Genomic DNA, 23,810 nt, shown 5'->3' with positions numbered 1-23,810 from the left:
ATTTAGTCAAAAAAGTAACAAAAAATAGACAAAAAAGTGACAAAAAAAGACAAAAAAGTGACAGAATTTAGTCAAAAAAGTAACAAAAAATAGACAAAAAAGTGACAAAAAATAGACAAAAAAGTGACAAAAAATAGACAAAAAAGTGACAAAAAATAGACAAAAAATTAACAAAAAAGTGACAAAAAATAGACAAAAAAGTGACAAAAATTAGACAAAAAAGTGACAGAATTTAGTCAAAAAAGTAACAAAAAATAGACAAAAAAGTGACAAAAAATAGACAAAAAATTAACAAAAAATAGACAAAAAAGTGACAAAAAATAGACAAAAAATTAACAAAAATGTGACAAAAAATAGACAAAAAAGTGACAGAATTTAGTCAAAAAAGTGACAAAAATTAGACAAAAAAGTGACAAAAATTAGACAAAAAAGTGACAAAAATTAGACAAAAAAGTCACAAAAATTAGACAAAAAAGTCACAAAAAGTAGACAAAAAAGTGACATAATTGAGGTGCTACACTGGCCTAGAGGCTCCAACCTTTTAGATTTGGGTAAAGCTGAACTGCAGGAAACACTCAGTTAAGAGGCCGATATATCGACTATCGCCAAACCCCTTCATATCGGTATCGGACCCTAATGTACATGTTTAGCTCAACTTAAGCACAGATTTTATTCTTTAATAATTACAGCTCATCAGAAACAGGTCACGTTATTTGTGCGTAAACTTCAGTCTCGTGAGGAGGAGAAACAAACAGAAACTTAATCCCGTTTAGACTTTATTTTTCCTTCACTTAAACCTGCTCAGTCCGTGAACATGAACTAAAGTACGACCCACCTCAGATGAAACCAAAGCAGAACTTCCTCAGGTTTAAATGAAGAGGTGAAGGTGAAGGACGTACCTGAGTCTGCGCTTCCGCTCAGATCAAGGACAAATCACAGAAATCACAGAAATCACTGAAATCACATCTTTAAACGTGGATCTGCACGAGCGGCTCCAAGGACGGGGCGCGTGGAGAGCTAAAGAGCTACTTCTGCTCTCACTTCCGGTACGGCGCCGCCGGTCTCTGCTCGAGTGGCGCCCCCTGGTGGACACGCGTCATGAGCTTCACGCATAGACTGTAAAAAAAATACTTCACATAATAATAAAAAATAATAATAAATAAATAAATGAATAAATAATAATAAAAAATACTTCACATAATAATAATAAATAAAAATAAATAAATAAATAAATTATAAATAATAATAAAAAAAATACTTACTACGTCATGAGCTTCACGCATAGACTGTAAAAAAATACTTCACATAAAAAATAAAAAAATAAAAATAAAAAAAATAAATAAATAAAAAAAAACATAAATAAAAAAATAAAAAAATAAAAAATAAAAAATAAAAAAATAAAAATAAAAATAAAAAAATTAAAAATTAAAAATTAAAAATTAAAAATTAAAAATTAAAAATTAAAAATTAAAAATTAAAATAAATACTTCACGTTTACTCTTTGAAGGTGAGAAACTGGCACCAAATTTAAAACATTTTCCTTTTTATTCCGGCATTTTGCGTAAATAAAAAAACAGGCAGATAAAGATGTTTTTTGAGAAGTTTTTTTTTTAAATATATTTTATTTTGTCAACTTTTTTATTTTTTTACTCATTAAATCAGGCGGGGAAGAGTCTCAGTGCTTCAACAGAAGAAAGATGCTCTTTTGCATTTTCCCAGATAAATGTTCTTAGCAGTGTCTGGTACAGAGCTCCACAGTCCCGCCTCCTCTAGGTTCGGTTTTGAGGTGGAGCCGTGTGTGTTCTGTTCCCAGGAAGATGAAACTACTGAACATTTGTTTTTCTCTCGTCCAGTGATGAAAAGCTTCTGGCAAGACGTCACGAAATGGCTGAAAACAAAAATGAAGAAAATGACACAATTAAAGCAGTACTAAGTAACGTGTTTACCTTAATAAATCCTCCCCGTAGTCCCTGTGGGGGTGATACAAGTGTTTATGGGATGATTGGAGGGTCTTTCATCTCCCCCTGGTGTCTCGGGACAGAAAACCATGTTTGCAACTTGACTGCCCCCGGACCGGGGAAAGCAATACACACTAATGTAATCACGAAGAAGAAGCTAACATGCTAACGGGCAAAGCTAACTGCGGGCTAACGTCACTTTAAACAGTATTTACAGCCAAGTTTGAGTGAAAAAAAATATTTCTATTGTATAATGTGATGCACAGTATCCCTCTCTCCCTTCACCTTTCCTGTCAGCGTAGTATTTACTCTCCAAGACAATTAATAAGTTAAAAAATCGTAACTTGCTACGACACCTGCAGTTGCGCTTATGGCCTCTAGGGGGAAGAGTTACTTAGTACTGCTTTAAAGTTAGAACAACTTTTTAGAATTTATAATATCATAACAATTATGGGTAAATACCACATACATAAAAGTAAATGGCAAAACAAGAATCCATCCCTATTGGTTTGAATTGAGGGAGTTCTTTGCTTCCTTGACTCTTCTGAAAGACTCAAGCGATTACATTTACTCTCCATGTGAAGATGTCTCTGAATATTTGTCCTTCTAATTTGTGGGGCTTCAAAGTGACTCTGTCCTACAAGACTGAGGATAATGTGTGTGTGTGAATTGCCTTGACATAATGGACTGAAGTGCCTTAACTTAATTTATTTAGATTTTTGTTTTCTATTTTCTTATACAAATGTTGTTTTATCTTAATTTTATATGTTCTGCACTTTTATCTCCCAACGAGAGTTTTTGTAAATAATAATAAAAAAACAAAAAAACCTGCATGTGCATTATGCTCCGAGCTCGAAGTAAAGTCTGGCACTACTCGAAAAAAAAAAAAAAGTCCCGCCTCCTCTCCGGTCCGGAAGTAAAACTCCCCTCGCTTTGAGACCGTCTTGATTTGTCACTGTGAGCGTTTTTAAATAAAGTTCTCAGTTTGAATAAAGCGTCTGTCACTGTGAGCGTTTTTAAATAAAGTTTTCAGTTTGAATAAAGCGTCTGTCACTCTGAGCGTTTTTAAATAAAGTTCTCAGTTTGAATAAAGCGTCTGTCACTCTGAGCGTTTTTAAATAAAGTTCTCAGTTTGAATAAAGCATCTGTCACTGTGAGCGTTTTTAAATAAAGTTCTCAGTTTGAATAAAGCGTCTGTCACTCTGAGGGTTTTTAAATAAAGTTCTCAGTTTGAATAAAGCGTCTGTCACTGTGAGCGTTTTTAAATAAAGTTCTCAGTTTGAATAAAGCGTCTGTCACTGTGAGCGTTTTTAAATAAAGTTCTCAGTTTGAATAAAGCGTCTGTCACTGTGAGCGTTTTTAAATAAAGTTCTCAGTTTAAATAAAGCGTCTGTCACTGTGAGCGTTTTTAAATAAAGTTCTCAGTTTGAATAAAGCGTCTGTCACTGTGAGCGTTTTTAAATAAAGTTCTCATTTTGAATAAAGCGTCTGTCACTGTGAGCGTTTTTAAATAAAGTTCTCAGTTTGAATAAAGCGTCTGTCACTGTGAGCGTTTTTAAATAAAGTTCTCAGTTTGAATAAAGCGTCTGTCACTGTGAGCGTTTTTAAATAAAGTTCTCAGTTTGAATAAAGCGTCTGTCACTGTGAGCGTTTTTAAATAAAGTTCTCAGTTTGAATAAAGCGTCTGTCACTGTGGGCGTTTTTAAATAAAGTTCTCACATTTAAATAAAGCGTCTGTCACTGTGAGCGTTTTTAAATAAAGTTCTCAGTTTGAATAAAGCGTCTGTCACTGTGAGCGTTTTTAAATAAAGTTCTCAGTTTGAATAAAGCGTCTGTCACTGTGAGCGTTTTTAAATAAAGTTCTCAGTTTGAATAAAGCGTCTGTCACTGTGAGCGTTTTTAAATAAAGTTCTCAGTTTGAATAAAGCGTCTGTCACTGTGAGCGTTTTTAAATAAAGTTCTCAGTTTGAATAAAGCGTCTGTCACTGTGAGCGTTTTTAAATAGAGTTCTCAGTTTGAATAAAGCGTCTGTCACTGTGAGCGTTTTTAAATAAAGTTCTCAGTTTGAATAAAGCGTCTGTCACTGTGAGCGTTTTTAAATAAAGTTCTCAGTTTGAATAAAGCGTCTGTCACTGTGAGCGTTTTTAAATAAAGTTCTCAGTTTGAATAAAGCGTCTGTCACTGTGAGCGTTTTTAAATAAAGTTCTCACATTTGTATAAAGCGTCTGTCACTGTGAGCGTTTTTAAATAAAGTTCTCAGTTTGAATAAAGCGTCTGTCACTCTGAGCGTTTTTAAATAAAGTTCTCAGTTTGAATAAAGCGTCTGTCACTGTGAGCGTTTTTAAATAAAGTTCTCAGTTTGAATAAAGCGTCTGTCACTCTGAGCGTTTTTAAATAAAGTTCTCAGTTTGAATAAAGCGTCTGTCACTGTGAGTGTTTTTAAATAAAGTTCTCAGTTTGAATAAAGCGTCTGTCACTGTGAGCGTTTTTAAATAAAGTTCTCAGTTTGAATAAAGCGTCTGTCACTGTGAGCGTTTTTAAATAAAGTTCTCTGTTTGAATAAAGCGTCTGTCACTGTGAGCGTTTTTAAATAAAGTTCTCAGTTTGAATAAAGCGTCTGTCACTGTGAGCGTTTTTAAATAAAGTTCTCAGTTTGAATAAAGCGTCTGTCACTGTGAGCGTTTTTAAATAAAGTTCTCAGTTTGAATAAAGCGTCTGTCACTGTGAGCGTTTTTAAATAAAGTTCTCAGTTTGAATAAAGCGTCTGTCACTGTGAGCGTTTTTAAATAAAGTTCTCACATTTGTATAAAGCGTCTGTCACTGTGAGCGTTTTTAAATAAAGTTCTCAGTTTGAATAAAGCGTCTGTCACTCTGAGCGTTTTTAAATAAAGTTCTCAGTTTGAATAAAGCGTCTGTCACTGTGAGCGTTTTTAAATAAAGTTCTCAGTTTGAATAAAGCGTCTGTCACTCTGAGCGTTTTTAAATAAAGTTCTCAGTTTGAATAAAGCGTCTGTCACTGTGAGTGTTTTTAAATAAAGTTCTCAGTTTGAATAAAGCGTCTGTCACTGTGAGCGTTTTTAAATAAAGTTCTCAGTTTGAATAAAGCGTCTGTCACTGTGAGCGTTTTTAAATAAAGTTCTCTGTTTGAATAAAGCGTCTGTCACTGTGAGCGTTTTTAAATAAAGTTCTCAGTTTGAATAAAGCGTCTGTCACTGTGAGCGTTTTTAAATAAAGTTCTCAGTTTGAATAAAGCGTCTTTCACTCTGAGCGTTTTTAAATAAAGTTCTCAGTTTGAATAAAGCGTCTGTCACTGTGAGCGTTTTTAAATAAAGTTCTCAGTTTGAATAAAGCGTCTGTCACTGTGAGCGTTTTTACATAAAGTTCTCTGTTTGAATAAAGCGTCTGTCACTGTGAGCGTTTTTAAATAAAGTTCTCAGTTTGAATAAAGCGTCTGTCACTGTGAGCGTTTTTAAATAAAGTTCTCAGTTTGAATAAAGCGTCTGTCACTGTGAGCGTTTTTACATAAAGTTCTCAGTTTAAATAAAGCGTCTGTCACTGTGAGCGTTTTTAAATAAAGTTCTCAGTTTGAATAAAGCGTCTGTCACTGTGAGCGTTTTTAAATAAAGTTCTCAGTTTGAATAAAGTGTCTGTCACTGTGGGCGTTTTTAAATAAAGTTCTCAGTTTGAATAAAGCGTCTGTCACTGTGAGCGTTTTTAAATAAAGTTCTCAGTTTGAATAAAGCGTCTGTCACTGTGAGCGTTTTTAAATAAAGTTCTCAGTTTGAATAAAGCGTCTGTCACTGTGAGTGTTTTTAAATAAAGTTCTCAGATTTGAATAAAGCGTCTGTGGTGTCGTCTGTCCCAGGTGCTTTTCCCGGAGCTGGAGACACGATGCTTTTATTGTGAAAGGATCCGGAACAGGAAACATGAGCCCCTCCCTCCTCCTGCTCCTGGCCGCGAGCTCCGCCCTCTGCCGCGGCGAGAAGGCGGAGCCGCCCTCGGACGCCTCCCCGGACGCCATCAGGGTGAGTCGGATGCCCTTCCAGCTTCTGAGTTTGTGGGAGGAGCTTCTGAACAGCTGAGGATGTTTTTCAGATCCTGATCACTGACGGCTGCGCAGACGACGCCACGCGAGGTAACCACAGACTCCCTGAGAGCGAGAGCGAGGTCAGAGGTCAGAGGTCAGAGGTCAGAGGTCAGAGGTGTGAAAAAAGCAACAAAACTGAGACTTTCACTACAGCCATTCAACTCTTTTTTTTTCCAACTCACTGTTTTTTTTTTAAATCTTTTTTTTGTCACATTTTTGTCATTTTTTTGCCTTTTTTGTTATATTTTTTGTCAATTTTTTGTCATTTTTTTTGTCTTTTTTGGTCTTTTTTTAGTCACATTTTTGTCATTTTTGTTTCTTTTTTCTTTTTTTGTAAATTTTTTGTAATTTTTTTGTCTTTTTTGTCTTTTTTTGTCATTTTTCCGTCACTTTTTTGTAATTTTTTTGGTCATTTTTTGTCATGTGGAGGGGGCGTGTCGGAAAGGGTCAGAGGTTCTTAAAGGAACAGGCCACCGTTTTTACATACTAAGATATGTTCTTACCTAACCTTAGCCGAGTTAATATATCCCCGTCTGGTCTTTGTCCGTGCGCTCACACATACGCAGCCTCTCCCACATGTCACATAGCTCCGAAAAAGCTCACGATAGAAGCTACCAAGCTCTTCCACGTGTTCCCTATTTAAATAAAGTTACGTGAAGTGTTTTCATGCGAAGTATATTTACACAGAAATGTAACATGTGGATTTTATAAGCAGATAAAAAGGGGGACTATATTGTGAGGCGTAATGATACAGGAGTAAAACGTCTGCGCAGTAACTCCTAAAGGTTATTGACGGAAGTGAGCGGGGAAGTCTTTAGGAGTGGAAGAGCTTGGTAGCTTCTATCGTGAGCTTTTTTGGAGCTATGTGACATGTGGGAGAGGCTGCGTATGTGTGAGCGCACGTACAAAGACCAGACGGGGATATATTAACACGTCTAAAGTGAGGTAAGAACATATCTTAGTATGTAAAAACGGTGACCTATTCCTTTAAAGAGACAGAGGCCTATTTCAACATTCACTACAGCCATTCAACTCTTTTTTTTCAACTCACTGTTTTTTTTTTGTCACATTTTTGTCATTTTTTTGTCTTTTTTTTCTACATTTTTTTTATTTATTTTTTATTTTTTTGTCACTTTTTTATTTTTTTGTCATTTTTTTGTACATTTTTTACATTTTATGGTCTTTTTTATGATTTTTTTGGTCATTTTTTGTCTTTTTTTGTACATTTTTTGTCGTGTGGAGGGGGCGTGTCTAAAGGCTCAGAGGTTCTTAAAGAGACAGAGGCCTATTTCAAGACATTCACTACAGCCATTTTATACAAGGCAGTTATTCTAATTTACTGCATTTACAGACCAACAGAAGGTTTGTCATCATTGTAGTGAGATATAGACTGGTGCTATGGGACTGACAAAAGCAGAACACCCCCTCTTTAAGGCCTCAGTTTTTTTGTATATTGACGTCCCTGTAATCGCTGCTGCTGCTGCTGCTGCTGCTGCTGCATGTGTCAGTAATAATGAGTCAGTGATAATGAGTCAGTGATAATGAGCTGGTGTTGGTGGCGTGAGCGTGAGGAGCAGCAGGTCCTGGGCAGGAGGAGGAGGAGGAGGAGGAGGAGGAGGAGGAGGAGGAATAATCCCTTAAGAAGATCAGGCCGGAGTCTCAGCAGAGTCTCTCCGACCACAGCGGCTTCTCCACGCAGGCATGAGGGTCCGAGCGCGGGTCTGCAGCCGGAGGACGGGCCCCTGAGAGCGGCGAGGGCCCCTGAGAGCGGCGAGGGCCCCTGAGAGCGGCGAGGGCCCCTGAGAGCGGCGAGGGCCCCTCAGAGCGGTGAGTTTGAAGTTGCTCCTCACTTGGTCCTGATCATGTTCTAGAACGTCAGTGATCCAGTGGGAGCAGAGGCAGAGCTCCCCCTACAGGAGAGACACGGATTTTAAGGCAAAAGTCCAAACATTTCCCTGATCATTACGTGACAGAAACTAAAGAGCTCGTTGTTGAGTTTAGGGGGAATCCAGAGAGCCCCAAACCGAGCTTTATCCAGGGGGAGGAGGTGGAAAAGGTCGACTCTTTTAACCTCTGAACTCCCGCCTGAACCGAGAGGATCTTTTTCCTCACGTCATCACATTTTTATTTTCCATCATTTTTTTGTTGGGTATTCAACTCATTTATGTAACTTTTTTGTCATTTTTTTGTCAATTTTTTGTCATTTTTTTGGTCAATTTTTTGTCATTTTTTTGGTCAATTTTTTGTCATTTTTTTGTCATTTTTTTTTGTCAATTTTTTGTCATTTTTTAGTCATTTTTTGTCATTTCTTAGTCAATTTTTTGTCATTTTTTAGTCAATTTTTAGTCATTTTTTAGTCATTTTTTGTCATTTTTTGTCATTTTTTTGTCATTTTTTGTCATTTTTTGGTCATTTTTTTGTCCATTTTTTGTCATTTTTTAGTCAATTTTTCGTCACTTTTTCGTCACTTTTTCGTACATTTTTCATCAATGTTTTCTCACTTTTTTGTCACATTTCCATCATTGTTTTCCTCTCAGTTTTGTTGCTCTTCTCACACCTTTTTGTCCAGAAGCTTTTGGATTGGGGTAAAGCCAAACTGGAGAAAATGTGCTCGGTCAGGTGGGAGTTAAGTCATTTATCATTCTTTTATTGAAAGTGTCTTAACCTTTTCTTTTATTTGCTGGTTTGACGCCGGTCTGTGGAAAAGTCTGAACCACATTGTCAAAGTGTGGAGTCAGATTCCTGGTGTGCGTTTTGAAGACCTCGCCTCACTCTGGAAGAAAAGAGTCGTCCAAAAGACTCGCAGAAGCGGTGACATCTTTGATAGACAATGTCAATGTTATTATTAAACCAGCCGATACAGGCTCTAAGATCGTCATCATGGATAAATCTCAGTTGTTTTGATTGATTGACTGGATTCACATTATTCTGACTCTGCAGACCGACATCACGCTCACGTTTCTGAACGTCGTCTCCACTTTGTGAGGAAATAATGAGACCTGAGTTCGTCTGAGCTGAAGAGACGACCCTGAACTTTGGGACAGTTTTTGTTTCGTGTGAATCGGCCTCAGGAGTTACAGTCGCTACAGTGACATGAGCGACAAACCAGGAGTCTGCATGAAGACCGTTACCATGGTTACGCCTCAGTTTAACCTCTTAACTCCCGCCTGAACCGAGGGGATCTTTTTCCTCACGTCATCACATTTTTTTGTTGGGTATTCAACTCATTTTAGTAACTTTATTGTCAATTTTTTGTCAATTTTTGTCACATTTTTGTCATTTTTTTTGTCCTTTTTTTGTCATATTTTTGTCATTTTTTAGTCAATTTTTTATCATTTTTTTGTCATTTTTTTGTCACATTTTTGTCATTTTTTGTCATATTTTTGTCATTTTTTGTCACATTTTTGTCATTTTTTTGTCATTTTTTTGTCATTTTTTTGTCATATTTTTGTCATTTTTTGTCACATTTTTGTCACATTTTTGTCACATTTTTTGTCATTTTTTGTCACATTTTTTGTCATTTTTTTGTCATTTTTTGTCATTTTTTTGTCACATTTTTTGTCATTTTTTTGTCATTTTTTTGTCACATTTTTGTCATTTTCTTTTCTTTTTTTTGTCATTTTTTTGTAAAATTTTTGTAAAATTTTTGTCACATTTTTGTGACATGTTTGCCACTTTTTTTTGTCAATGTTTTCTCACTTTTTTGTCCCATTTCCATCATTGTTTTCATCTCAGTTTTGTTGCTATTTTCCAGAAGCTTCTGGATTGGGGTAAAGCCAGACTGGAGTAAATGTGCTCGGTTCAGGCGGGAGTTAAGGGGTTAACCTGTCTGTAAATGGTGTGATCCGCAGGTGGTCATGCAGGAGCTGGTCCCGTGGGTGCTGGGGAGTCTGCTGGGCTGGCTGTCCCTGTACCTGCTGCTGTGCGGTGCGTTCAGGGCCCGCGGGCCGGAGTGGAACTGTCGCCTGGTCACTCTGTGCCACGGCGTGATCATCGTGCTGCTGACGGGCTACGTGGTGTTCATCGACGGGCCCTGGCCCCTCACGCACCCAGGTCAGAGCCCCCCCCCCCTCACACACAAGTCAGAGCCCCCCCCCTCACCCAGGTCAGAGCCCCCTGACAGTTCCTCTCTCTGCTAGGGCTGGGTACCGTTCATTTTTTCCCCGATACCACTACTTTAACGATACCTGCTTTTCATCAATTGTTCGTCATTTTTTTGTCCCATTTCCATCATTGTTTTGGTCTCAGCTTTTTGTCCAGAAGCTTTTGGATTGGGGTAAAGCCAGACTAAAGCCAGACTGGAGAAAATGTGCTCGGTTCAGGCGGGAGTTAAGGGGTTAAACTACGGCTCTTTAGAAGGAAGTGAAGTCATGTGACGCAGCCTGTTCAAGCTGAGCGAGGACTTACCGTAGCATTAAACGTTGGAAATGTTTTTGTTTTTGACATGTTTCTGTTGTTCAGGTCAGTTTAACCTCTTAACTCCCGCCTGAACCGAGAGGATCTTTTTCCTCACGTCATCACATTCGCTCACTCTGTCACTGACAAAGCACCATAACTGTTCCAAACATGGCTAATGCAGAGTGAGCCTCACCTTTTCCACAGACAATCTTTGATCCCAAACGCTCCGGTGCAGCTGGAGTTTAAACAACAGCAGAAACTTCAGGCTCTGCGGCTAAAGCTAAAGCTAAAGGTAAAGCTAAAGCTAAAGGTAAAGCTAAAGCTAAAGCTAAAGCTAAAGGTAAAGGTAAAGCTAAAGGTAAAGCTAAAGGTAAAGCTAAAGGTAAAGCTAAAGGTAAAGCTAAAGCTAAAGTTTAAGCTAAAGGTAAAGCTAAAGGTAAAGCTAAAGCTAAAGTTTAAGCTAAAGGTAAAGCTAAAGGTAAAGCTAAAGCTAAAGTTTAAGCTAAAGGTAAAGCTAAAGGTAAAGCTAAAGCTAAAGGTAAAGCTAAAGCTAAAGCTAAAGCTAAAGGTAAAGGTAAAGCTAAAGGTAAAGCTAAAGGTAAAGCTAAAGGTAAAGCTAAAGCTAAAGTTTAAGCTAAAGGTAAAGCTAAAGGTAAAGCTAAAGCTAAAGTTTAAGCTAAAGGTAAAGCTAAAGGTAAAGCTAAAGCTAAAGGTAAAGCTAAAGGTAAAGCTAAAGCTAAAGCTAAAGCTAAAGTTAAAGCTAAAGGTAAAGCTAAAGGTAAAGCTAAAGCTAAAGCTAAAGCTAAAGTTAAAGCTAAAGGTAAAGCTAAAGGTAAAGCTAAAGCTAAAGCTAAAGCTAAAGCTAAAGTTAAAGATAAAGGTAAAGCTAAAGGTAAAGCTAAAGCTAAAGGTAAAGCTAAAGGTAAAGCTAAAGGTAAAGCTAAAGCTAAAGGTAAACCTAAAGCTAAAGGTAAAGCTAAAGCTAAAGGTAAAGCTAAAGGTAAAGCTAAAGCTAAAGGTAAAGCTAAAGGTAAAGGTAAAGCTAAAGGTAAACCTAAAGCTAAAGGTAAAGCTAAAGCTAAAGGTAAAGCTAAAGGTAAAGCTAAAGCTAAAGGTAAAGCTAAAGGTAAAGGTAAAGCTAAAGGTAAACCTAAAGCTAAAGGTAAAGCTAAAGCTAAAGGTAAAGCTAAAGCTAAAGGTAAAGCTAAAGGTAAAGCTAAAGGTAAAGCTAAAGCTAAAGGTAAAGCTAAAGCTAAAGTAGTAACCGTTTAACGGTACCCAGCCCTACTCTCTGGTTCCTCTCTGGTCCCTGACAGTTCCTCTCTCTCTGGTTCCTCTCTGGTTCCTCTCTGGTTCCTCTCTCTGGTTCCTCTCTCTGGTTCCTCTCTCTGGTTCCTCTCTCTGGTTCCTCTCTCTGGTTCCTCTCTCTGGTTCCTCTCTGGTCCCTGACAGTCCCTCCCCCTCTGGCTCCTCCTCAGGCTGGGAGAACACGCCCCTGCAGGAGCGCTCCCTCTCTGGTTCCTCTCTCTGGTCCCTCACACCTCCTCTCTCTGGCTCCTCTCTGGTTCCTCTCTGGTTCCTCTCTGGTTCCTCTGGTCCCTCACACCCCCTCTCTCTCTGGTTCCTCTCTCTGGTTCCTCTCTGGTTCCTCACCCCCTCTCTCTCTGGTTCCTCTCTCTGGTTCCTCTCTGGTTCCTCTCTCTGGTTCCTCTCTCTGGTTCCTCTCTCTGGTTCCTCACAGTTCCTCACACCCCCTCTCTCTCTGGCTCCTCCCCAGGCTGGGAGAACACGCCCCTGCAGGAGCGCTCCCTCGCCGTGTGCCTCGGGTACTTCTTCTTCGACCTGGCGTGGTGCGTGCTCCACGGCGGCGAGGGCCCGGTGATGATGGCGCACCACGGCGCCAGCATCGCGGGCATGGGGCTGGCGCTGTGGCTGGGCTCGTCGGGCAGCGAGACGTGCGGCGTGGTGTTCGGCAGCGAGCTCACCAACCCGCTGCTGCAGGCGCGCTGGTTCCTGCGGCGGGCGGGCCGGTACGACTCGGCGCTGGGCGACGCCGTGGACGTGGCCTTCGTCGCGCTGTTCGCCGGCGTGCGCGTGGGCGTGGGCACCGTCATGTTCTACCGGCAGCTGACGTCGCCGCGGCCCGCCCTCGCCATGAAGCTGGGGGGCGTGGCCATGTACGCGCTGGCCTGGGTCTTCATGGTCGACATCGGGCGCTTCGGCTTCAGGAAGAGCCGCGGGAAATACCGGCGCTGGGAGGAGGAGCGGCGGCGGCGGGCGGCGGCCAAGAGCGACTGAGCTGGTCACGTGACCCGCCCCGGTCAGGACACGCCCCCTTTATGACCCGCCCCCCTCATGACCCGCCCCCTTCAGGACCCGGCCCCTTTATGACACGCGCGGTCAGGACACGCCCCCTTTATGACCCGCTACATTCATGACCCGCCCCGGTCAGGACACGCCCCCTTCAGGACCCACCACGTTCAGGACACGCCCCCTTCAGGACACGCCCCCTTTATGACCCGACTCGGTCAGGACACGCCCCCCTCATGACCCGCCCCCTTCAGGACACGCCCCCTTTATGACCCGACTCGGTCAGGACACGCCCCCCTCATGACCCGCCCCCTTCAGGACCCGCCCCCTTCACCTCCTGAGACCCGAGAGTTCGTCTGCTGTGCATTTTATAATTGTTGTTGCTTTTTGGGATAAGTAGGACCTAATAAGTATAAAAACTAAAATGTCAGAACCTTATATAATTTGCTGTTAAAGGCCAGAAGGTCCTAATTAATCAAAATTCAAAATTTCAGCTTAATATAATAAGTAGTTTAGGTTAAGAAGTTAAAACTAACTCCGTGGTTGAATTCTCCAGGTTCAGAGCTTCAGAATGATATGCAGCCCATATATAACCCATACCAAAACTGGTATCGGTTCAGTATCGGATATTTGTAGCCGATACCCAATATCGTATTTTTTCCAGTGTCGGTTCCGATATCGAATATCAGTATCGGATCATGAAAAATATATACAAAAAATAAACTAAAATCTACATCTGAGACAAATGCTATCATAGAGGCGGGGCTAAATAGGCTAGCTATGTAGCACGCTAGCTATATCGTTTATTTCTATGACAATTTACCACTTAGTATTTTAGTATCAGATTTACAACTGTACAACATGACTCTGCAAATGTGCCACAATAACTATTTACAACTGTAAACCATCTAAACAGTCCCAGGTTTAACCACATGGTAAATAAATAATGTTATATCGTCCCAATGTCCTCAGACCAGTGCTTCACATTCACTGATGTCCGAGCGGCTACAGTTACTAAAATATGTGAAAATTTAATCCCCACATGATGAAGAGACAGTGTTGTACATAAATAAATGTCTTTTATTCATATCATTTGGATAGATTTTTTACCTGGATCATTTTTCTTTCAAGAACTGGTGTAGAAGGATTTTGCTTATTTTCCCGCCATCGTCTTCTCACTGACATTGGTGTAATGTTATGATGTCACCACCAGATGGCGTGGGCGGTGTCCCCACATGAGGCCAACAGGTCAAAGATCATTGTGTCAAGAGGCAAAAATGTAAAGTCCTCGTATGAGGTCACAGGGTCTCAGGAGGTTCATGACCCGCCCCCTTCATGACCATATAAGGACCATTCAGGAGAGAGAGAAGCTGATTTTGATCCTTTTTTATTTCCAGGTGTTTCCAACCGTTTTAAATAATAGTAATAATAATGCATTGGTTTTATATAGCGCTTTTCTGGACACTCAAAGACGCTTTACATTGCACTATTCATTCACTCCATACCCGGTGGTGGTAAGCTACTATTGTAGCCACAGCTGCCCTGGGGTAGACTGACAGAAGCGAGGCAACCAGTCTGCGCCATCGGCCCCTCCGACCCCCACCAACCACTCACTCACTCACTACATTCGCTCAGGCTTCCTGGTGTTACTAAACGGTCTCCCATCCAAGCACCGACCAGGCCCTTCAGCTGAGCTTCCAAGGTCTGGCGGGATTGGGCATCGCAAAGGCGGTATGACCACAAATCGTTTTCTTTCCCGGGTTTGTCATCGCCTGAACTCTGAACGATATGGACAAAATATCACATCTCGATATCGATGCGATGTAACTATGGGTTAGTTGAAAACACTACAAGATGGAAACGAGCAGCTGGTTTAGTCCCAGGTTTTCTTTGAATCAGAAACAATGATTTTAAACCTTGTTAAAGGGGGGGTATTAAGCTTTCCATCATGTTATTCTGTCACTCCCTCATTAAAAACATGGCTGAAGTGTTGCCTTGGCACATTCACGTATTTCTGAGTCATCTGTAAAAACTCTGACGGCGGCCATTTTAGGGATAGGTTTGCCTGAGTCCTCCTAGGAACGCCCCCACCTCCTGGAGACGCCTCCGAGCTTTGGTCACCAGCCGAGTAACCAACCACTGCTCCTCAGCAGAACCCCCTCCCCACTGATGCCACAGACAGCGTGTGGAGGGGGCGTGTCTAAAGGCTCAGAGGTTCTTAAAGAGACAGAGGCCGATTTCAAGACATTCACTACAGCCATTTTGAGAGAGACATTTTATACAAGGCAGTTATTCTAATTTACTGCATTTACAGACCAACAGAAGGTTTGTCATCATTGTAGTGTGATATAGACTGGTGCTATGGGACTGAAGAAAGCAGAACACCCCCTCTTTAAAGCAGAACACCCCCTCTTTAAAGCAGAACACCCCCTCTTTAAAGCAGAACACCCCCTCTTTAAAGCAGAACACCCCCTCTTTAAAGCAGAACACCCCCTCTTTAAAGCAGAACACCCCCTCTTTAAAGCAGAACACCCCCTCTTTAAAGCAGAACACCCCCTCTTTAAAGCAGAACACCCCCTCTTTAAAGCAGAACACCCCCTCTTTAAACTTCTGACTGGACGACATTTCCTCAACATTAGGAACAATTATCTGTTGGATTCAAACATTTTGGTTTTAGGTGAAAAGTCTAAATAAATCCCGTCTGTACAAAAGTCTGTGTGAACCTGCAGGTCCTGAAGAACAGGAAACATCCTGAACTTCCTCAAAAAGTCCCTCACATGAAGCTCCCACATTCCTCCAGGTCAAACTGAAGAAGAAGAAGATGAAGAAGATGAAGAAGAGACAAACGAGAGAGTCTTCCTTTAATAACCTCTGAGTCACTTCATCAAACACATCACAGGCTTAAAGTGTTAAAGCAAAACTAAACAAACGATAAATACTCTGTGCTCTAAGTGTCCGGTTTACAGAGGGACAGTGAAGGTCCCAGGCCTGGTTTACAGAGGGACAGTGAAGGTCCCAGGCCTGGTTTACAGAGGGACAGTGAAGGTCCCAGGCCTGGTTTACAGAGGGGCAGTGAAGGTCCCAGGCCTGGTTTACAGAGGGACAGTGAAGGTCCCAGGCCTGGATAAAAGAGTCCGGTTTACAGAGGGACAGTGAAGGTCCCAGGCCTGGTTTACAGAGGGACAGTGAAGGTCCCAGGCCTGGTTTACAGAGGGGCAGTGAAGGTCCCAGGCCTGGTTTACAGAGGGGCAGTGAAGGTCCCAGGCCTGGTTTACAGAGGGACAGTGAAGGTCCCAGGCCTGGTTTACAGAGGGGCAGTGAAGGTCCCAGGCCTGGTTTACAGAGGGACAGTGAAGGTCCCAGGCCTGGTTTACAGAGGGACAGTGAAGGTCCCAGGCCTGGTTTACAGAGGGACAGTGAAGGTCCCAGGCCTGGTTTACAGAGGGACAGTGAAGGTCCCAGGCCTGGTTTACAGAGGGGCAGTGAAGGTCCCAGGCCTGGATAAAAGAGTCTGGTTTACAGAGGGGCAGTGAAGGTCCCAGGCCTGGATAAAAGAGTCTGGTTTACAGAGGGGCAGTGAAGGTCCCAGGCCTGGTTTACAGAGGGACAGTGAAGGTCCCAGGCCTGGTTTACAGAGGGGCAGTGAAGGTCTCAGGCCTGGTTTACAGAGGGGCAGTGAAGGTCCCAGGCCTGGATAAAAGAGTCCGGTTTACAGAGGGGCAGTGAAGGTCCCAGGCCTGGTTTACAGAGGGACAGTGAAGGTCCCAGGCCTGGTTTACAGAGGGACAGTGAAGGTCCCAGGCCTGGTTTACAGAGGGACAGTGAAGGTCTCAGGCCTGGATAAAAGAGTCTGGTTTACAGAGGGACAGTGAAGGTCTCAGGCCTGGATAAAAGAGTCTGGTTTACAGAGGGGCAGTGAAGGCATCGCCCCGTGTGGAATGTCGAGTCTGAAGCTCATGAGTCCAAACACTGAGGTTTCCGTGTTTAACCAACACCAGAGTTACGTTTGTAACCACGGCTCTGTGAACCCGTGACCACGAGAGGCGGAGCTTCAGACGAGTCCCTTCCCTCAGATCGAACACTAACAGATTCACACCTGATCCCGGTTGACCAATCAGGAGGTGATGGTTTCGTCCCACGTCCTCTGAGCTTCTGTCTCTGCAGAATCTTCTCGCTCTCTTTAGAGCAGGGGGGCCCAAAGTGGGATCCAAAGGGGGTTAGAGAGGAGGGGCCGCCCAAAGGGGGTTAGAGAGGAGGGGGCGCCCAATGGGGGGGCCCCAGAGAGTGACCTACTTTTGCGCAGCATCTGGTTAATACTAACTCTCTCCCATTCATTCTCAATGGCAAATATAGATGCAGTTCACTGTTTGGCCACCAGCGTCAAATTGGGGGCGCTGTTTCACTCCTTTCGCCAGGTTAAGGAAACACTGTTCTGGTGTGTTGGTGTTTGTCAGTCATAGAGCTTCAGAGCATCAACTTCCAAACTTTTTCCACATTTTATTGCAAAGGTCGTTGACATATATGACTTATAAAAGAATTAATGCTGAACTGACACTTTCAAATGGGTCTAATATGGCATTTTCTTTGACTTAAAGACATGACTGAGGTAAAGTCACTGTAGGTGCTGCAGGTACAGGTGCTGTTGTTGCTACAATAACTGATTTTGTTCCACTAAAACTTGGCTTTTGTAGCAGGTTATTTGCATAGAATTAAATGCAAATGTGACCAAAAAATAAAACAAAGTAACTGTTATTATTTGCATTATCGCCGTGTTTGGCCCGCGACCCTTAGGCACTTTTTCATTTTGGCCCTCGGAGACAAAAGGTTTGGGCGCCCCTGCTTTAGAGCCTCCTGATTGGACGTCCGGGAGTCACATGTCTGAAGCTGAAGCCCCGCCTCCGCCGCTCACAGGGGATGAAACAGAACTCGTCTGACAAAGGTGCAAATACATTTTCCACAGTTTTACAAAGTGGTTCCTGGTTCAGGCGAGACGCTGCAGGTGAAGAAGAGTCAGAGTCAGAGAAGAAACCTGGAGAAGAGAGAGAAGCTCCACACAGACCTTCTCCCTGAAACTGCAGCGTCTCGCCTGAAAACATCTGGAATGGGAGGAATGTTTCTACAAAACTCATCAAACTCTTCCTCTGGACCCTGGTGGTTCTTCCTCTGGACCCTGGTGGTTCTTCCTCTGGACCCTGGTGGTTCTTCCTCTGGACCTCGATGGTTCTTCCTCTGGACCCTGGTGGTTCTTCCTCTGGACCCTGGTGGTTCTTCCTCTGGACCCTGGTGGTTCTTCCTCTGGACCCTGGTGGTTCTTCCTCTGGACCCTGGTGGTTCTTCCTCTGGACCCTGGTGGTTCTTCCTCTGGACCCTGATGGTTCTTCCTCTGGACCCTGGTGGTTCTTCCTCTGGACCCTGGTGGTTCTTCCTCTGGACGAACTCCTCTCCGCGTGTCCAGGGCAGCGGTCAGGAAGGTCCCAGGGTGGCGCCCTCTGCTGGTCAGGATGAGTTAGTGTCTCCAGTGTGTGACTTTCTGCTTTTCTTTCCTCTTCAGTGTCAAATAACGGAATCTGTGAAAAGAGAAAAAATAATGTAAAGAAAGTTCTGCTGTGGAGCCGAGCATGAACGTGTGTTTCTATAGTAAAGGTTTCAATCAGAGAAATATATCGAATGTGTCTAATAAAAGTCGATCTGCACCAATGATGTGATTAAAAATGTCTATGATCCTGTGTGTGAGCTGTGGCAGCAGGGGGCGCTGTACATTCATGTCTAGTCATTAAGTCCCTCAATCTGATATTTTTATCTCAGGACAGCGGTTAGAATTAGTAACCAAGTATAAATATTTAGGTTTACATATTGATTCCCATTTCAGTTTCAAGCATCACGTTAAAACAGTCAGGACTAAGATTCAATACTCCCTTTCGAATTTCAGATTCATTAGGAACAACTTATCAATGCGAGCGGCAAAGATGTTCTTCCATTCACTCATTCTTAGTCACGTCATATATTGTCTAACGTGCTGGTCCAACACTCACAAATCAACTATAAAACCGCTGGAATCATTATACAAACAAGCACTGAAAGTCCTTGATAAAAAACCCTTACGTTTTCACCATTGTCACATTTTACAGAAACACAGGCTCTTAAGCCGGGACAATCTGCTGAAGTTTCACCATATCTGTTCATATCTGTTAGCTCCACCGGTGAAAACTAGCCTTTTGGCTAATCCGGGTACATTTACATTGTCCTAATGTTCATTAATGTACATTGTCCCACTTAAAACTAAATAAATAAATAAACAGGGATCGGCAAGTGTGCGTCACGAAGAGCCGATTTTCATCATCGCCAAAACACCAAGGGTGTAGTTAAGAACCATTTTCTGCAAATGCCAATGTTTTACATCAGTGGTCCGGCTCTGAGACCCGCATTACCTTAATGACAAGCTGCGACCCAAATAAAGCTGTCATTGTGTCATATATCGCAATATATATAGTATTTACCGCACGTTTTTACTGAACAAGCCGTAGATTTGCCTTTAAAGACTGAAATTATGATCAAAACAACACAATAATATTTATTTGAAAAGACTCCAGTGTGTTTCTGTGGAGTTTCAGATGGAAAATATTGAAAGAAAGTTCCCTGTAGGGATCGCGACCCACTTTTGAGTCCCGACCCACCAGTTGAGAATCACTGTTTTACATTATATATGACCACGTGGGATGTTCTGTAAGTAAGGGATAATGTATAGAACGCTGGTCATTATCGGGAAAATAAGCACCTTCAGGGCGAACCGGACCCGGGTCTTGTTTCGCCCTGAAGGTGCTTATTTTCCCGATAATGACCAGCGTTCTATACATTATCCGCTTATTATTCGGCCATTTGCCGACTGAACACACACAACATAAACTTCGTACGCTTTTATGAAGGTCGAAAGGTTTATTTAATGACTTCCGCGACAAATAGTTCCCAAAAGTTTGCGCGTTGCTCTGCAACGTTTGGCTAGGCTAGAAGTAGCAAGGCTAGCAGCTAGCCTAGCTACTTAGCTGAAGGCGCAGTTGGAGGAATGGTGGTGAATCTCTGGGTAAGTTGAAAGTCAGACTCACGCTAACTTCACAAGCGATTCCCCGACTTCTCTCTCAGTGACGGGACAGAGATAGTGTCGCTACTACGTACGTGCGGAGTGATATGAAAGCACCAACTCCGTTGCCATTGGCAGCGTCATTATTTTTTTCAGAGGTCCTTTATCAGAAAATAATGACCGGTAGAACGTTGGGAAATCCCATTCAAATCAACGGAGCTTCTACTGACGTTGTGAAGAGCTGTATAATAAGGACATTTAAAAAATACACCATAAAAAGACACTTTTTAGATACTTTGACAGGTCTTTGATCCTTATTTGCATAATCATATTTCTCAAAATCATATTGGGGCCAGAGGTTCTGTGCTGGAGGGCCGGATTTGGCCCCCGGGCCTGACGTTGCTCTACAACATGAAACATAAAATAGGTACAAAGGTAAAAGATGAAAATGTCTCCTTGTTTGTGGACCAGGGTCATGTTGGAGTCACGTCTCCGGCTCAAAGCCACAAAACGTCACAGAATAAACACCGGAAAGACAGTTTGGGCTGATTTTTAAAACTAAGATGTTAAAGAAGTTGAGGATGAAACTACAGAGTCAGTGTAGGAGTCAGTACCGGGGCTGTCGGTTCCGGGGCCGTCGGTGCCGTCGGTTCCGGGGCCGTCGTCCGAGTCGGTGGCCGTGTCGCTGAGGTTCTGCTGCAGCTCCTTGTATCTCACCTCCACCTCCTGAAACACATGAAGCCGTGAACGTTCAGGGAGTGTCAGACTTTTCGACGCCGTCCCTGATGTCGGTACTTTTTCTCTCCAAACGTCAGTAAATGATCCACAGTGAGTCTAAAAAAGCCTGAACTCATGAGCAGCTTCAGCACAAATGCAGAAGTGAAGCTGTAACTTACTCACACTTCAGTCGTTATCAGAGATGGCAGAGTCGCATCTGAGCCAGGACTAAACCAGGACTAAACCAGGACTAAACCAGGACTAAACCAGGACTAAACCAGGACTAAACCTGGACTAAATAAGAAACTAGACTCTTAGACAAAGGGAAAAGCAGTGACAACGAGAAACACATGGGCTTCACCTTCACCTTCACCTTCACCTTCACCTTCACCTTCACCTTTACCTTTACCTTTACCTTTACCTTTACCTTTACCTTTACCTTTACCTTTACCTTTACCTTTACCTTTACCTTTACCTTTACCTTAACCTTAACCTTAACCTTAACCTTAACCTTAACCTTAACCTTAACCTTAACCTTAACCTTAACCTTAACCTTAACCTTAACCTTTACCTTTACCTTTACCTTTACCTTTACCTTTACCTTTACCTTTACCTTTACCTTAACCTTAACCTTAACCTTAACCTTAACCTTAACCTTAACCTTTAGCTTTAGCTTTAGCTTTAGCTTTACCTTTAGCTCTACCTTTAGCTTTACCTTTAGCTTCACCTTTACCTTTAGCTTCACCTTTACCTTTAGCTTTAGCTTTAGCTTTACCTTTAGCTTTAGCTTTAGCCGCAGAGCCTGAAGTTCCTGCTGTTGTTTAAGCTCCAGCTGCACCGGAGCGTTTGGGATCACAGATTGTCTCTGGAAAAGGTGAGGCTCACTCTGCATTAGCCATGTTTGGAACAGTTCTGGTGCATTGTCAGTGACAGAGTGAGCGCTCTCACTATGTAACAGATCTGTGACGTGTGAGGAGCTTTCACTGTGGAACAGCTCAGTGAGTTTAGAAAAGTTTATCTTCAGTAAACGGTCCTGATGTGGATCTGGTCTGTTCCTGCAGCTCAGGAGGGAATAATGTCCCAACTCTCTTTTTATCACGGCTTTAGTGGGAATTCTGAGAAAAACAGGAAGTTACAGGTGACGCTGCTGCTCCTGTTTTCTGATGTTTGGACTTCCTCCTGAACTCAATTAAAATAACAAAGGTATCGAAAAAAGAACCGTTAAGGCACCGGTACCGAAAAGCAGGAATCGTTAAAGTAGTGGTATCGGAAAAAACGAACGGTGCCCAGCCCTACACATTACCTTCAGGTGGGTCATTACCTTCAGGTGGGTCATTACCTTCAGGTGGGTCATTACCTTCAGGTGGGTCATTACCTTCAGGTAGTGCAGGTCCTGCTGCAGCAGACGCAGGTGGGTCATGAGCTGCCGGCTGAGGTTCGGGCCGGCGCCCTCTGTCTGTGAGGACGAGGACAGCAGTTTGGTCATGTCGATGCCCACGTCGTCCTCGGCCGAGTCTTCAGGAGGAGGAGCTCCGCACAGGTCCAGGACGGACAGACCTGAGAGAATACAACAGGGGCAGGTCAAAGGTCGTCCAGTCAGTCACATCCTCATCATCGTCACCATCAACATCATCATCACCATCAGTATTAACCCTGAAGTTTCTCACACTGATCTTATATTTACAGAAACTACAAATGTTCACATGAGACGTCCCTCTGTGAGCTCCCGTCCAGAAGCTTTTAGATTTGGAGAACCTGAGTCATAATCACCGATCATGTTGACGTTTGTTATTGTTAAATAAAGTTAAAGGTTAAACGAGAGCGTCGGTCTGACCGTTGAGCTGCGGTGAGTCCGTGTGGGCGTCGCCTGAACTCTTGTCCCAAAGTGCGGGAGTTTCTTCTGGACTCTGGGGCGCAGGGCTGCTCCCCGGGCGCTCTGTGGGCGTGTCCTCGGCCTGGGGGCGTGTCTCCTCGTGTGGGGGGCGTGTCTCCTCGTGTGGGGAGTGTCTCTGGTTTCCCTCTGAAGTGTCTCTGACCATGTGGCTCAACAGCAGCTGCTTCAGTGTGGAAACTGCAACAAGACAACCAAGAGGACCTTAAAGCAATAGGACATTAAAGGTCCTATATCCTGCAAAATCGACTTTTTAGAGCTTTTAGCCATGTTGTTCTGCTATTTCCTTATCAAAAACACCCCCAGAGTGGTTTGCGGCTTCATTCACGCAGCTCTCAGTAATCCTCCTGAATCCTGCTCTCTGAGGCTCCGCCCTCCTGCTCTCTGAGGCTCCGCCCTCCTGCTCTCTGAGGCTCCGCCCTCCTGCTCTCTGAGGCTCCGCCCTCCTGCTCTCTGAGGCTCCGCCCTCTCCTGGTGAACGACTGAGTGTTCAGTTGTGTCGTCACAGCGGAACGGAAGTGCTCGACGTCTGTAATGTAATGTCTTAATTCTATGCTTACGGCCGGATTATAATTTGTAAAACAGCGTTTTCATTATTTCTGTCGTAAGAAATAAATAAATAAAAATGATGTGCCCGAGGTGCTTCCAGGTCAAACACACCCCTGAGCGTCTGAACAGATCAGTCATGTTTGCGCTGCAGCTGAAGATGGAGCATAGCATAGCATTAGCATGTGTGTTAGCATATTAGCATGTGTGTGTTAGCATATTAGCATGTGTGTTATCATATTAGCATGTGTGTTAGCATATTAGCATGTGTGTGTTAGCATATTAGCATGTGTGTTAGCATATTAGCATGTGTGTTAGCATATTAGCATGTGTGTGTTAGCATATTAGCATGTGTGTTAGCATATTAGCATGTGTGTGTTAGCATATTAGCATGTGTGTGTTAGCATATTAGCATGTGTGTTAGCATATTAGCATGTGTGTTAGCATATTAGCATGTGTGTTAGCATATTAGCATGTGTGTGTTAGCATATTAGCATGTGTGTTAGCATATTAGCATGTGTGTTAGCATATTAGCATGTGTGTGTTAGCATATTAGCATGTGTGTGTTAGCATATTAGCTTGTGTGTTAGCATATTAGCATGTGTGTTAGCATATTAGCATGTGTGTGTTAGCATATTAGCATGTGTGTTAGCATATTAGCATGTGTGTGTTAGCATATTAGCATGTGTGTTAGCATATTAGCATGTGTGTGTTAGCATATTAGCATGTGTGTTAGCATATTAGCATGTGTGTTAGCCATTTATGAAGCTGTGTTGCAGATGTCAACTCCGTATAACTGCATCGTGAAGCAATTTCACTTATTGTTGT

At 42.6% G+C, this 23,810-nt stretch overlaps 2 protein-coding genes across 2 annotated transcripts in view; one reads left to right on the top strand and one right to left on the bottom strand.

Moving 5' to 3' along the window:
- Window positions 1–5,884: 5,884 nt before the first annotated feature.
- Window positions 5,885–12,741, top strand: LOC306970729 (TLC domain-containing protein 5-like; the record flags this gene model as incomplete). The annotated part of the gene is made up of 4 exons (XM_079566756.1): window positions 5,885–5,983; window positions 6,054–6,125; window positions 9,897–10,098; window positions 12,221–12,741. The coding sequence occupies 4 exons, from the start codon at window positions 5,885–5,887 to the stop codon at window positions 12,739–12,741; spliced, it is 894 nt and encodes a 297-aa protein (XP_079422882.1).
- A 2,959-nt stretch (window positions 12,742–15,700) lies between these two features.
- The window catches only part of LOC306970728 (rho guanine nucleotide exchange factor 12-like), a gene marked incomplete at its 3' end in the record, with an annotated part of 75,817 nt that continues 67,707 nt past the window's right edge, over window positions 15,701–23,810 (bottom strand). Inside the window, exons 33-37 of the mRNA XM_079566755.1 lie at window positions 22,380–22,616; window positions 21,921–22,102; window positions 20,420–20,554; window positions 17,813–18,320; window positions 15,701–15,873 (exon numbers count right to left, since the gene is read on the bottom strand). Of these exons, the coding sequence (XP_079422881.1) occupies window positions 15,701–15,873; window positions 17,813–18,320; window positions 20,420–20,554; window positions 21,921–22,102; window positions 22,380–22,616 (1,235 nt within the window). The remainder of the gene's footprint in view (window positions 15,874–17,812; window positions 18,321–20,419; window positions 20,555–21,920; window positions 22,103–22,379; window positions 22,617–23,810) is intronic.

Source organism: Gobius niger (genome assembly GCF_951799975.1).
Source record: "Gobius niger genome assembly, chromosome: 11".
Taxonomy (NCBI): domain Eukaryota; kingdom Metazoa; phylum Chordata; class Actinopteri; order Gobiiformes; family Gobiidae; genus Gobius; species Gobius niger.
Note: the sequence above shows the minus strand (reverse complement) of the source record. Positions and strands in the feature narration are given on the sequence as shown.